The sequence below is a fragment of the Nicotiana attenuata genome, unplaced genomic scaffold (genome assembly GCF_001879085.1).
Source record: "Nicotiana attenuata strain UT unplaced genomic scaffold, NIATTr2, whole genome shotgun sequence".
NCBI lineage: Eukaryota > Viridiplantae > Streptophyta > Magnoliopsida > Solanales > Solanaceae > Nicotiana > Nicotiana attenuata.
Window position 1 is genome coordinate 53,086 of NW_017673882.1, and position 15,975 is coordinate 69,060.

Genomic DNA, 15,975 nt, shown 5'->3' on the forward strand with positions numbered 1-15,975 from the left:
TTGCGTATCCGTTACCGTGGTCACCAAATTAACCCATACATAGATAAATAGGGTAGAATGATTATATGATATTAACAATATTCACATGCATTACCTTTAACAGTTGCAAATTAAAGTGAATAAATTTACTTAGTTATGAATATGTGATAATTAACACTCTCTAAAGGACACTGGTAGAGAGGATACCGGCAATTTGATGGGGAAAAAACCCTATATTCTAACGTCATTTGAGCTGAGACTTCTTGATCTCATCTTGACTTGTTAATCACCAAAGTATTTTCATTAGCTACTAATTAGGAAATGGTGAAAGAGGCCAAAAAATATAATAATAATAATAATAATAATAATAATAATAATAATAATAATAATAATAATAATGAATAACCTATGCCATAAAAATACAAATTTTTTGCTATATAATCAGAAGAAGAAAATGTAGTCAACCATTGCACGATATGCTGAGTTTGGGCCTGTGTAAGTGTAACATTGATATTATTTTAGTCAGGTGCCAAATTTAGCCTGTGAGAGATGGGAAGTACTTCCGGCTATAGGTAACATTCCCTAAGCTGACGAAGATTTAGAACCCAAATAACGGGCCAGCCCTATCAAAATTTGCGTAGCTTTAGAGGCTTGTCCCTCAGACAACGAGAGCAAATAGTGCAACACTTGAAAAAACATAAATAGCAAGCCCATTAGTCTTTACAACTCCTCCTAGCCCTAAAAATTAGTTTACAAAAAATAACCCTAAAATAGGTAGCCAGACCAAATAAGAGCGTCGGATAAAAATCGTTGTATACAGAAAATAGGTCCCTACAATTACGTGGATAATTAGCGGAAAGCAAATAAAAAAAGAAAACATTAATGTGACTAGCAGTGCGTGTGTATACCCATATGCAGCTATGTCTAATTTTTTTATTACATGCTACGTGTATTTTCCTTTACTTGTATAAGTTGTGGATAATTCTGTTTACTTCATGTATAAATGTGAGAGATGAATATTTTAGAGCTTGCATATTGATTGTTCTTTCAGCGTTGAATAATGAATGTATATATATGTATATAGCCATGTTTGCACGTGTATCATATATAATCCATGTGTAGCTGTGTGTAAAAAATTTATTATGTACTATATGTGTTTTCCTCTGCATGTATAATTTATGGATAACTCTGTCTAATTCGTGTATAAATGCGATAGTTGTATATTTGTTCGAGCTTGCAGATTCAATATTCATTTATCATTGAATAATGAATGCGTAGCTGTATAACTCTATTTGCATGTATAATGTGTAGTGTGTAAATTTTTATATAAAATCATATTCATACAATATATAGATAGATTATTATATAGAAAAGGAAAGATGGTCGATCAAGGGCAAAATTGTCATTTTATCTTGCCATTTCTTTATTTCTTTTTATTTATGTTTCTATTGGTTGATTATTGGCATATATGTCAGATAGTTCCCTAAACTAATACTACTAATCCGTTTCAGCATTTCTCTCCCTCGATTCTTTCATTTGCTTTCAGAATTTTATGCTCTCGACACTTTTAAGGACTAATCTTCGATTCTCTTCATCATCGCAGCTGGGTCTTTCAATTTCGGGTAAGCTTTTCTCTCAATTTTTGCTTTATTCTTCTCCTAATTCTTTTCAAATTTCTCAATTTCAATTTCATTGCCGAAATTCATAGTTGTTTCCTACTATGTTCTTGTTCATCTGTTCGTCTCCTTACTTTTGTTTCTCTCTTTCATCCTTAAAATGTTCCTTTTGCATTATCTCTTTATCTTTCTTCAGATCTTCAAAGACTATTTTTCTCAATTCTTTATATCTTCTCAGCTGGGTTGTTCTAATTTCAAGTATGATTATTCTCAACTTTTGCCCAATTTCTTCCAGTTTGTCTTTAGACTTCCGAATTTCATTCCTGGAATTCGTGGCTGATGTCTGTAATAGAGAAAGGGGTAGAGCTTCGGAAGGTTTGCTATGCGTAAAATGTTGTTGGGAGATCGAGATAGATTATGATGAACAAATTGATTATAGTAGTAATTTCATTTGCTTTTGACTTCCTTTTGAATTTCGATAAATGTCCCTTTAAATTTTGTTATACCAATCTGATGGTTCTTTTTTTTCGTTTTTATTGATTTTCTATTTTCATCTCTCGTCAATTCTTCCATTCACTCCTCCGTTCCCTCCCCCCCCCCCCCAAACCCAAAAGGCAGCTCCTACATACAACCTGTTACGTGTTAGAAGGAAAATAAAGGCATATGCATTGCTATACTCATGTTTATTGGCTACATACTAAAATCAGATCTCTTTCCCAACAAACAAGAGCACAAGTTTTTATTCCAACAAGATACTTAAGTCGTCTCAAGCACGATGCCAACATGTTAAGAAGAATAACTTTCTGCAACTAAGACTAGAGGCGGACCTATGTGTAATGTTGAGGGGTCACCAGACACGTAAACTTCGGTAGAAATCTTGTATATGCACAAGTGTATACCTTAAAAAAGGTTAATTCAAATCACTTGGCTATCAATTGATTGAAAATTTTATAATTATAGATTAGCATATTTTTAGAATATTCTGCTTCTTATAGTCATTAGTTCTTTTTGAGTGAGTGCATTTTAATTGGTGTTACTTCAACTTCAGTATTCTTTGACCAAAGAGTGATTATCTAGGTTGCGAGAGGAGTCAATATTGCTTAATCTCCTTTTTTTTACACAATAAGAAAGAATTTGTGTTCACAATGCATCTTCATGCTCAACATGATGCACCAACCTCGGGAAGTTTTACTTCCATTCTTATAGAGTTCCTGATGGTGCTTACTCTAAGTCTCAGTTGAGAAGTCGGATGGAGCTTACTCTAAATTTTGGTTGAGAACTCCGATTGCATATGCATTCACACAGTTAATTGATAATGAATTATTTGCAGTTACATGCAATTTTACCCCTGCACGATTGATGTTTTCTTTAAGAAACACAACTAAGGAAGTTTTCCTTGAAACTTTTGCATTACTTAATTAGTTTAATTTTTCAGCAAACAAATTAACTGTGATTGCAAATTTCTGAGAGCTGAGTGAATCATGAATTATAGTTTTTGGGTTGGTGATCTCTTCTAATATGATAAATTTATGATATGGATGGCAAAGTTTTTCACCTTTCCTCTTGCCCTGGTAAGCTATACATTTGTAACAGATTATTGTAAACAGGTATTATTTTTAATTTTTGCCAAAAGCATTAAATTGAATCTCTTCTTGCTTTTCAGGAAAGAATGCACATATAGAGCGAGAGTTTCACACATACCGATCGTTTCCTTGAAGTGGATTTACAAGGCATGTATTGAGTTTTTACGACCAGTATGAATGGCTCCTTTACTTTTTATTATTTTGAGCTATTGCGAATTTGCTTTTACACAAATAACGATAGAAAAAAAGAATCTATCTGATAATCCTTTGTGACTTTCACATGTTATTTTCTGAGGTTGACAATTTTTTTAGAATTAAATAGACTGTAGAAAAGCAGTGCAATATGCCTTCTTATTACTGATGCACACCTTAAAAGAAAATAATACTTCTTATTTCCTTTTTAATATCTGTGTTTGTATACCATTTAGAACTATATCGTGCATCGCTATTATGAGAAAAAATAGTCTTGTGACTGTTAATGATTCTCCATGTAATTGAGTTTAGTTATTGGAACTACTAAGAGCTGGTTTTGTTTGTTGTTAAAATATTTTTTGGGTAGTTTAGAAGACAACATTTGTGAAAAGGCTCAAGTGGAGCAATGTCATATTGTCGAGTCACTGAGAAAAAGCCTACTAGATTATTGCGTTTCAACTACTTTATGAAGTCAAGGCAGTTAACTATCTTGATATGTTCCTTTATTTCATGCACTTTTGGTTCATAACTCTTAGCTTTAGTTGAATTCTAAAACGTTGTTGAAACTACCAACATTGCTTAGAAGAAAGGATGGTCGTAGATCACTGATGTCGAATTCACGAAAAAGATCATATGTGAAAGAATCGTCAGATTATGGGTTCCCGGAGTTCATTTAAGTCTGGTCCCTAATTTGTCATTTTGGTCTAATTTTCATGTCTCAGTACATGCTGCTTTGTATTGAGATCTTTTCCAGGATCACAAGAAAGTCTTTGTGTTGTGAATGACAGGTTTGGCGGGATCTAACTGCCAAATGATACTGGCTTATTTTTTTGCTAAATACATCACTCTAAGCCTATGTTTAGAGTATTTCAGTAATTCAAAGATCATCTCTTTGTCAAATTTTCCCATTCTGTTTAGGTCATGTGCTCATTGTAACTTCCTATAATAAATCTCATCAACTCACCTCAATTAACTTGCTTCACCTGAAGAAATAGACAATACAAATAACCATCATGTCAAGAGGGTAAAACTTGTCTAATCAATTTATTTAGTGGGTTCAACCAGGCCCTGTAACTAGCTTTGAAGTTTTGTTGGATTGTATCTGCTCCTTAGTTACTCAGTAAGTTTTTGTATATGAGCAGCCACACTTTTGTTGTGTAGTTTTTGCTATACATCTTCTTGATGCCATTTAATAAAATTATCTTACTTCACCAAAAAAGAGGGTAAAATTACCGGGAAAAGAATTCTAAGAAATTAGAATTTTTTCGGCACAACTCTAAGATATTAGCACAACAACAACAACACAACCAAATACAATCCCACCAGTGGGGTCTGGGTAGGGTAGAGTGTACGCAGACCTTACCCCTACCCCAGAGGAGGTAGAGAGGCTGTTTCTGGGAGACCCTTGGCTCAGAGATAATCGATCTGTGACAACAAAACCTGAAAAATAATATCAGCAACGTGAGAGACAGCGAATAAATGAAAAAGCAGTAGCACAAATATTATGCAGAAACACAATATAAATCTCTAGAATATTGTGTCGATTGTATTACATTTTTTTTTCAATACTTTAATGATTAATCAAGCCTGCTTGAAAGAAAGAACCACACAATAAGAAAGAAGTTTTATTACCTATTAGTTGCAAAGCTAATAACCTAAATCTTTAAAAAATTAGAGCATGACTTCCATATCTTTTTGAGGGATTACACGGAAAAAACCATATCCTTGACGAAAGGACATGGAAGTTAGATAATGTAAGGCCTGAAGACATCACCTAAATTTGTTTTTGTCGATATCTTTTCTTTGAGGAGCGCTTCTTTGCGACAGTGTACTAATGAACTTTCACCTGGCTAAGTAAATCTTTTGACTCATTGACTATTAGTTTGTAAATAATACTACCTACAATTTAATCTGTGGAGCTTTTTTCTTTTTTTATTGTTTTCTGGGTAAAACTATTATATGGAATATTATAACAATATTTCTTATGTCACTGTTCTTATTGGGTCGATTTGCTTTGAAGTTGCCCATGAATATGAGCACTTCTGGATCATTGTTCAATTCTTCAAACTTATGAAATTGTTCAATTCTTTTATTTTTGAAACCTGTTGGAGCGCTCTGTCAACCACTGATGATCCAAGCTGCTTTTCCTATTTTTGAGATTGAATTGTTAGGATGCTTTTCTTTTGTGCTTCAAAAAATCGATTCGACTTCTGACCAAAGTTGAAGTCATTTATCATTCTAGATTATCTTGATCACTCTCATCTTTCCTTTGAGTTTCTAATTGCTGGAAAGATATGAATTTGTTCTTCATTCTCAACTAAAGAATGCTTTCTTTTGGTTAAAATTTAATCCTCCATAAAAGTATGCATGAAAAATTATGTCAAAAACATCAGAGTTTAGTTTTGTTCTTCCATGTAATATAAGAAAGTTATCAAGGTTCAGATATCCACAAGTTTTCTATTTGTTCTCGCGTCTTTGTAATGTACGACTTTAAATGTTCCTTTGCTATTTGCTAAGGATTATTTATTGCTTTGCTTTTGTGTGTTTCAACAGATTTATTTTTCACATGTCCTGTAACAGTGTAGTGCAGGATCTGACAGAAGTAAAGAAAATTTAAAGTATTGGGCCCGTGCTGAATACCTCATCTAGTATTGAAAATAAACCGATGGATAAGACATCAACAGGAAAATAATCCCCAAAAAAGATAAATAAAATTATAACTAAAACTCAAGTACTAGCAACGCTACTTCATCTTCAAATTTCTCGGATTGATTAACAATCATTTAAGCATTGACTAAATTATCTTCTTATTTCGCGCGTCCGTCATCCCACAACAGTGCGTTTTATCTTTTTCGGATCTTGTTAATATCATAACCAACTTCTAGAAATAGAAATCTTCACTTTAATGGGAACAGAAACCTTCACTTCAATGAGAGATATTGAGCAAAAACGAGGGAATGAAGGGAGAAAGAAACCAAATTCTTTACTTTGCTACGCTGGGAGAGAGACCGAAAGAGAGAGACCAAAATAGAAAATAAAAGAGACCCTTTTTTGTTGGGTATCATATTGAGGAAATGATCAAAACCGTCCCTAATATGTATGGACATTGGATCCATTTGGTCCCTGATGTATAACACCTAACGGAAAAGGTCCTTAATATATACCAAAAGCTAATCGGTTTGGTCTTTAGCCTTAAAAAGTGACGGTACCCACTACAAATTCGTTAAAATGAACAGAACCACGTGAGAAACAAAAGTACAAACAAAAACCTTGCCTTCTTCCATCATCCCCAAATGTGAACCCATCTCTTTTCCAAGAAAAATCCTTTTTTTATCTCTTTTACCAATTAAAAGTCTTATTCGATTGTGCTTTTTGTCATGAATATGCTACTGTATTTTGGAGGTCAAAATGTCATGAATCACGTAGTAACTCTACAAGTTTACTAGCTATTAGTGATATCCAATTATTGGTTTTTGTCTCTTAATTAGATGAACTAGGTGCATACAATAGTAGCATATAACTTAGTAATAAATTCATGAGATGTAGATTTTTGTCTGAGGAGCTAAAAATCAAGAATAACTTTACATAACTATGGGACAAAGAAAATAAAGTCTCTCTCTAGTTTAAGAAACACCAGAAAAGATAGCTGCACAATAATAGTTGACATGGCTTAAACAATTAACTAAAACTACTCTTCTAAGACAGTAGATTCATTCAACAAAAAAGCAGCATCTTCAGGTTTCATCATAGCAAAAAGCAGCAGCACCTTGTCCCATTTAACAAAAAATAATAGCAGATCATGTTAAATATTTCGAGAATCGTGATTTAGTCTAGTATCTTGAGTTGGTCCAGGATTTGCTCTCCTTGTTATGTTGAGGAAGAGGCAAACCCGAAAATAAAGAAGATAAAGAACACAAAATTTTAATGTGGAAAACTCTTCAAATCGAAGGTAAAAACCACGGGATCACAAAGATCTAAAAAGCTCCACTATAACAATAAGAGGGTTATAAAAGTTCTCCAAATTGGCTATACAACAAGTTCCAAACAAGGAGCAACAATAAATCAATTGAAGAAAGAGGAGAATCCACAAAAACGAAGTTGCTGTTCGAGGCTCGAAATCAGATACTTCGGGCAAATCCAATCTTCACCGTTCAAATCGATGATCAAGACGTTACGAACACTCAGTCAGAGTATGAGCCCGATCCAACGGTTAACGAATCGAAAAACGTGATTTGAAGTTGGCTGGTCGGAATAAAAATCTGCAGCAAAACAAATACTTTTCTTCTCTCTTCTCTCTTGATGAAAGCTCTCTCAAAAACCACTCTTATGTGCTTAAGTCTTTTAAATACTTGTATCAATGAGCATAGAATAATTCTCCAATATTGTCCTATTTATAGATCATGAGTGGTGCTTTCCTTAAAGCCAAAACCCACTCAAAATAGGAATAAACACCTAATCCGAATAGGAATGGAAACCAAAAGAGAATAGGATTAGGCTATTGAGCATTTGACTAGACAACATGGGCATGTGCCCAACAAACTCCCCCTCCAGCCAAGGGGCCGAATATGTCTTCAAGTAGAGAAACTATTGACAGGCTTCATGCCTGCCAATTTTCTCCAAAACGCATGCTTATCTGCAAGCTTAACGACAAAGTCCTCAGGCTGCTCCATATAAATCTCCTCATCTAAATCACCATGAAGAAAAGCAGTCTTGACATCCATCTGCTCAACCTCTAAATCTAGACTTACGGCTAAGCCTAGAACCACAGGAATTGAAGATATCATTACAAGGAGAGAATATTTCATCAAAGCCAACTCCCTTCTTCTGGCCAAAACCTTTAACAGCTAACCTCGCCTTGTATCTAGGCGCAGAGGTATGGTTATCTTGCTTTATTCTGAATATCCATTTGTTAGATAAAGCTCTCTTACCTTTCGGCAATTTCACTAACTCATATGTGCCATTCTCATGGAGTGACTTCATCTCATCTTCCATGGCTTCGATCCACTGACTGATCTTTGTGAGTATCTTGCATGGCTTCATCATAATTCTCAGGTTCTCCCGTGTCAGTCAAAATTACATACTCATCAGGAGGATAACGCATGGATTTTTGCTTCTCCCTTGTAGATCTTCTAAGAGAGGTTTCAGGAGCATTTGAAGTAGTTACCTGAGCAAGAACTGGTTGCTGATCAACCACAACTTAATCAACTGAAGCATCAAAAAAACCTACACCATGATGATCATTTTGATCTTAATCACTATCTCCATCATTGTCTTGGGTTCCTTCATGTGCAATAGGTGCCTTAGCAATTGAAACTGGATCAATATTAACTAAGCTCTCATTAATCTGAGAATCTATCTTCTCGGCTTTGTCAATATCTTCAATAGTTTGGTCTTCAAAGAATATTGCATCACGACTTCTAACAAATTTATTATCAACTGGATCATAAAAACGATACCCAAACTCATCTTGAACATAATCGATAAAGATGCGCTGCTTAGTTTTGACATCCAGTTTAGTTCTCTCATTTTTAGGAACATGCACACAAGCTTTACACCCAAAAACTCTCAGGTGAACATAAGAAACATCTTTGGCAAACCAAACTCTGTCTGGGACATCACCATCCAAAGTAACAGTAGGAGACAAATTGATAACATAGGCAATAGTATTAAGTGCTTCCGCCCAAAATGTATTTGGAAGTTTAGCATCTGAAAGCAAGCATCTAACTCTCTCAACTAGACTTCTATTCATCCTCTCTGCCAAACCATTCAATTGAGGCGTCATTGGCGGAGTTTTCTGATGACGAATTCCTTGTTCCTTGCAATATTTATCAAAGGGACCGCAATATTTACCACCATTGTTAGTGCGAATACATTTTAATTCCCCCCCCCCCCCCCCCGTCTGTCTCTCAGCTAAGGCCTGAAATTCCATCAGTCAAGAGCTTATGAGAATGATCACAATGAAGGTCACAAAGTAAAGTGCACCTCCTTTTGACTTTACTTTAAAAGGACTACACAAATCAGAGTGTACTAGCTCCAATAAATCGGGCTTTCTTGAGGGAGGATGGCTATGAAAGAAAACCCTTTTCTGCTTTCCAGCTAAATAATGGATACACCTTTTCAGCTTTTCTTGTTTCACTCCAGAAAGCAAACTTTTCTTAGCCAAACACATAATCCCCTCTCGCTCATATGACTCAATCTTCTATGCCACAATTTTGATAAAGTGTCACTTTCCACCAGATTTATGGAGTCATTAAGAATAGAGCCCTGTATCACATATAAATGACCAGACTTGACTCCTCGAGGCACTACTAACGAGCCCTTGGTGAGCTTCCATTGGCCATTAAAGAGGGCATTATGGTAACCTTCATCGTCTAATCTTCCTGCGGAGATCAAATTGAAAGGAAAGTCTGGAGCATGCTTGACATCTTGAAGAACTAACGTTGAACCATTATTAATTTTCAAACAAACTGTGCCAACACCAAACACCTTAACTTCACTAGCATTGCCTATCTTTAACACTCTAGAATCAACAGGAGTATAAGATGAGAAAAAGTCTTTTCTTGGTGTGACATGTGAGGTAGCTCCAGGATCTACTATCCAGCTTGTCTCATGGGATACCAAATTGATGACGCTTTCATCATATGCAAAAATAAGGTCATCTCGAACAATAGCAGCAACATTGTTCTCGTTATTTCAACTTTCTTTCCTTCTCTAATGTCTTGCAACAACTTGCGGCAAAACCTTTCGATATGTCCTTTCTTGCCACAGTGGTTGCATGTAATATTATGGTATTTGGACCTTGACTTACTTCTACTTTTACCTCTATTCCACGAGCCTTTTGTTCTATCTCTCCCCCGGTCTTCTGTAACCAAGATATCTGCTTGTGAGGACGAACCCTGAGATTTTTTCCTTACTTCCTCGTTCAACACACCACTCTTGGCATATTCCATGGTCACCTTACCTCCAAGAGCTGAATTTGTCAAAGAAACACGAAGAATTTCCCAAGAGTCAGGCAGAGTATTAAGAAGCTAAAGTCCTTGTATCTCATCATCAAAATTAACTCCCATTCCAACAGCTGATCAAGGGCGCCTTGAAAATCATTTATGTAATCAAGGATAGGGATGCCTTCCTTGTATTTAAAGGTCATCAATTGCTTTAGCAGGAGCAACTTGTTATTCCCAGTTTTTGAAGCATAAAGAGTCTCTAGCTTTTCCCACAATGATATCGCATGTGTCTCGTTCACAATATGGTTGCGAACATTATCTTCAACCCGTTGTCTTATATATCCACATACTTGTTGGTGATCGAAATCCCAATCTTCATCAGATATACTCTCGGGTTTATGAGCTGCAAAAATGGGTAGATGCATCTTTTTCACGAACAACAAGTCTTGTATATTCTGACCAAGTTTGGCGTCATTTGGAGTTCGTTTGCCTATGGGCTTGACTTTGCCAAGGGCAGTGGCATTGTCGTAATTTACTGATGTGTCCGAAATCCATAACTATTTCCACGAGTATGGGAATGGAATGAAACTTCATGGAAGTGTGAAGGAAGTCAAGAGAAAGCTTTAGGAACAGACGACGCCTTATTCGGAGTTCGGATGAGTGAGAAAGGGTCATTATGATTCTCTGGCCAAAATATATCTACTAGGGGATCATGGGCTTTTTTATTTTTAGCATATAGAAGGGTTTACTTATTCACTATAATAAAAGGTTGGAGCTCTATAAATTGAAGATCCATCATTCTTATTCAGTAGCATCCACAATGTAGCTATATGGGGTTTGAGAGTCGTGTTTAGGGGAGAACTTTACGGGACAAGTGTTAGCGTATCACTTGTGTTTGCCTCTTCGTGAGGTTGTTCTCTCGATATTTTGTACTCTATTTTATTATAGTGGATTGCTCATCTCCGTCGTGGATGTAGGTCAGTTGACCGAACCACGTTATATGTTTGTGTCTCTTTTGGTAGATTTCTCTTTTACTGTCTGATTTATCGTTGTTCAAGTGTTGTGTTACTAGCTTCCGCATGACACCTGATTATTACGGTCCTAACACTTCTAACCTGCAAGCAAGATAAAAAATAATATTGTATTATAAATCCTATAATGGAGAGTCAATTCGTATATTACGCCAAAGATTTTACTGGCAACTTCTCGGAAACTGTTGATGTAGGAGGCATCCAAAAAGCTGAGTCATGTACACCTACTTCTGACTCCACATGGTTCAATTTGCATTTTCTCTTATTATGGCCAGGTTTTGTGACATAAGCTACAATTGACAGATGTTTGCTTTTTCTTCATTCTTGTTCTACTTGATCCTGCTTCATCAGACTCTCTTCTTCTCAAATTTTGATTTCTTCCCCTCTTGTTTTGTCTTACAGGTCTCGGAGGTAAAGGAGGGACTTTATTCGATTTAGCCCACAATTGCGACCCACTGATCGGAAAGATAGCTTTTTCATAAATTTTTCTGTACGTGTCAACTGTATAGCAATCATCAACGTATTCAATAACATCATCATGTTTAGCCCAAATAGCCGATATTGCATGTTTGCAAGGAATTCCTGTTATTATCCATTTTCTACAACTACATTTTCTATTTTGAAGGTCAACAATCCAATTGTCGGCAGTGGACGATCTAAGAATTTCATAGTTCCACATATTCGATTTTCTTGGAATACATGCAGCTGCCGCAGACTCATTCTTATGCAGTAAGCTCTTGATCCGAGGGCAAATATCACCCGAGTTCCATCTTTCTGCTTTATCCCTATTAACTTGGAATCTTGCCAAAAGAAGATACCTTAATTTCTCCAACAAGGTAATATTTGGCTTGTCTCGAGCATCAAGAATCGTACTGTTAAAACTTTCACACATATTATTCAATAAAACATCACATTTAGCACCTGAAGAGAAATGTGATTTAGTCCATTCACTAGGTGCATTTTCATTCAGCCACGTAGCAGCTTCGGCATCCAATTCATACATCTTCTCCATGCAAATATCAAATAACTTCACAGTTGTAGCCTTGGCAGCAGTCCAAAGTGCATGCTTGAGGGATTCTCCAATAAATCCAGCCCCTTTAAAGTTGTTATGGAGGCGTCTCACACAAAATCTATGGCCAACATATGGCAAAGCCTCATTAAATGCTTCAATAAGACCCTTTTGTTTGTCGGACATAAAGGTCCAACTTTCTTGATAATCAATCTCTAAGTCACTAACCAAGTGATTTAAAAACCATGCCCATGTCTCCGTGGTTTCTCTTTCAACAACAACATATGCTATTGGAAATATGTTGTTGTTAGCATCAAGACCAACTGCTGTTAATAATTGATTTCCATACATTGGGCCCTTCAACCAACACCCATCCACACCTACTATTTTGCGACATCCAGCATTAAATGCCTCTTTACAAGCAGCAAAACACAAATAGATCCTTTGAAATCTATATGTCTTATCAGGCATCTCATTGTCAGTAAACTTCATATAAATTGAAGTTCCCGGGTTATTCCTGTCAATCTCATTAACATAATCCCAAAGAATGGCAAATTGATATTTCATATTTCCATGCCTTTTTCATAGCCGTTCTAGCTTGAGTTGAAGTCACTTGTGCTTTAAGCTTGACGCTGATCGTATCTCTAAATTCAGACAACTTCCATCCCTTATTGTTTTTAATTCTATCAAGATATGTCCTTGAAATAAATGAAGAAGTTATTGTCTTATTATGGTGGTGCCAATTTTTACAACTAGGTGAGGACCTATAAGTCTGTTGGCCCAGGCATGAACCAGGTTCATCCCTTGGGTGCATAGAAACGGGCAGATTCAAGCATGTGGGATGCACATGAAAGAGATAAGCTTAACTTGGAATACTTTATATCTCCTGATCGAAAAGGTTGAATAATTGATAAGGAGAAGGACTCCTTACTCAAAGAGAACACTATCCAAGATAGGGAAGGAGTTAGAAGTTGAGATCAACTAGAACTCTTCCACCAAGGAAAAGTAGCATTAGAACTCAGTTATTTTTTCATCTACTAACTCTATAAATTGTAGGATGTTCTCACTTTACAGGTAATGCACAAACGCAGAAGTTAAACGTGAATTGAGAGCAAAATAACAAGGCTTTTTGCAAGCAGTTTGTGTGTGATTCAAGTGCAAACCTGAAGCTACATGAACCAGTTCCAAGTGTCTGTCTTTTATTCTAGTTCAATTGTAGTAGGTGTTTTCATATTGTACTTTTCAGCTTTATCTAGAGGCAATTGTAATAGGTACTCAGAGTATTCAAGTTAGAGTTAACTTAAAGTGGTCGCAATAGCTAGAGGCTATTTGCAACAACGGGATTAGAGTTAATAATAGGTTTACAAAAGTGTTTTGTAAATGCAGTTTTTGGCTCATTGATTTAATGGAGAGTTTGGGGAAATCCTACTGAGAAGTAGGTGATGGTTTTTTCACCTTTTGAGCCAAGTGTTTTCCATGTAAAATACTTGTGTTCTTTACTTTCCGCATTTGCTAATTCAGCAATAGTAGGTTAAGGAACACTTAGAAGAACCAGGTCCTTCTATAATCAGTTTAAACGAAAAATTGGACACCACACAAATCAACCCCTTCTTGTGTGGTATTGAAGTTAAAACATCAATTGGTATCAGAGCAGGTTATCCTTGAAAAGGCTAACACCTTAGGAACATATCAAGATGAGCGCACCACCTGGAAACTGGGAAGGGCAATCCACTGCTAGGCCTCCACTCTGTAATGGCCAGTACTACTCTTGATGGAAAAACAAGATGAGAGATCATATCATCGAAGAAGAGTATGAGCTATAGGACATTATCACTGATGATGGTCCCCTAGCTACCATGAAGAAGAATGCTGAAGGAGTAGATGTGCCAAAAACGAGAGCTGACTGCACTGATGAGGACTTGAGGAAATGGGAAAATAATGCTAAGGCCAAGAAATGGCTTGTGTGTGGACTTGGTCCAGATGAGTACAGTAGAATTCAAAGTTGTACCACTGCTAAGGAAATCTGGGACACTTTGCAAGTGGCTCATGAAGGAACACCTCAAGTGAAGAGGTCCAGAGGAACACTATTGTATTCTTAATATGAGAATTTCACCATGAAGGAAAGGGAAACCATCCAGGAGATGTATACAAGGTTCACCACACTGACAAATGAACTTAAGTCTCTTGGAAGGATTATCCCTGAAGAAGATAGAGTTGAGAAGATTTTGACAAGGGTTCTACCAGTCACTTGGGAGAGCGAAATCACTGCCATTCAGGAATCAAAGAACATTTCCACTCTCAAGTTGGATGAGCTAATTGGAAATCTCACTGCTTATGAACGTAGAAGGCAAACCATGAAGATGGATGTACCCAAGAAGGAAAGGAGCCTGGCACTCAGAATCACTGAAGGTTCTGAACTAGAAGATGATGAAATGGCCATGATCACAAAGGACTTCAAGAAGTACCTAATGAAAGGAAAGGGTCCTTCAAGAAGTGGAAACTACAGCAAACTAAGGATTCTTGAAAAGCAAACCAATGAAGGATGTTACAAGTGTGGGAAGACTTATCACCACATCAAAAACTGCCCTCAATGGGAAATTGAATGGAAGAAGGAAAGAGTTGAACGAAAAAACAGGAAGAAGGAACAGGTTCAACCCAAGAAGAACAAAGGATCAACGCAATGGTTGCTGCTTGGGGAGAAAGCTCAGATGATGAAGATGGAGATGAACAAGCACTTATGGTCATTGGAGAATCTGATGAGGAATCTGAGGTAAATGTAATTCATCTCAAAGACAAGATTAAATTTTTGTAAAGAAAGGCTATCTGAGTTACTTCTAGATTTCATTGATGAATCTGAGAATCTTAACAATGAAAAGGAACAGCAGTCTAAGGAGTGTGATTTTGAAAGCTAAGTGCAAAAATCTGGAACTTGGGGCTAGTGAAAGTGATAGTAAAAATGTTGTGTTAAAGAACCAGGTTCATGAACTCGACACCAATGTCCTAGATCTTAGATCTGAAAATCTAAAACTGAAATTAGGAACAGGTAAAAAGAAAGCTGATAACACACAACTCACTTTAGAAGAAAATCTAGGAAAAATGAAAGATGAGTTGTACAAAAGAGATGAGCAGATAAGAGTCCTAAAGGAGGATCTAAGCAAGGTCAAGCACGAGCTAGACAGAAACTGTAAGTGGAACAGGTCCTCCGATACACTTTCATGGCTACATGAACACCATAGTAGGAATAAGAGAGGACTTGGCTACGGGACCCATGCACCTAAGTGAGATTCGATCACGCCCAACTATGCCTTATAAAAAGGATAAGCGATCGTTGCAAATATAATTCGGGTATTTAGCCCAGAGTCGAATTTCACAGGGAATTAACCTACCAATTACTTTTGTCAGACTCACTGAATTCTCCGTAATCAACTTCCCAGATATTTTGAATAGCACTTGGTGATATTTCTACTAACTATAACTGAATAAAATCAAGTAAACTAAAAGCTAACTACGATTGAGTTGTAAACAAATAAGAGAAAGATCTAAGGTTGTGACTTCCTCTATTGATGGAATCCCTTCCTGTTATGTTTCGTATAGATTTTCCTAATCATCTCTATCAATCAT

The 15,975-nt window shown here is 36.3% G+C and overlaps 1 protein-coding gene and 1 long non-coding RNA gene across 2 annotated transcripts; one reads left to right on the forward strand and one right to left on the reverse strand.

Annotated features, from left to right (window-relative positions):
• The first annotated feature begins 1,468 nt into the window (after window positions 1-1,468).
• LOC109217538 lies at window positions 1,469-3,721 on the forward strand. Its single transcript, XR_002066653.1, has 2 exons — window positions 1,469-1,601; window positions 3,259-3,721. It is a non-coding gene; the product is annotated as an uncharacterized LOC109217538 (long non-coding RNA).
• Window positions 3,722-11,492: 7,771 nt separating this feature from the next.
• Window positions 11,493-12,921, reverse strand: LOC109217534. Its single transcript, XM_019381794.1, has 2 exons — window positions 11,679-12,921; window positions 11,493-11,635 (listed from the first exon to the last, which is right to left on the reverse strand). The coding sequence occupies exons 1-2, from the start codon at window positions 12,919-12,921 to the stop codon at window positions 11,493-11,495; spliced, it is 1,386 nt and encodes a 461-aa protein (XP_019237339.1).
• Window positions 12,922-15,975: the final 3,054 nt, after the last annotated feature.

Bases quoted from the DNA above. Each gene is read 5' to 3' on its own strand.
- LOC109217534 (XM_019381794.1), bottom strand. From the start codon at position 12,921: ATGAAATATCAATTTGCCATTCTTTGGGATTATGTTAATGAGATTGAC. The intron at 11,636-11,678 runs GTAGAACAAGAA...TGTCAATTGTAG, and splicing joins GTCTGATGAAGCAGGATCAA to CTTATGTCACAAAACCTGGC.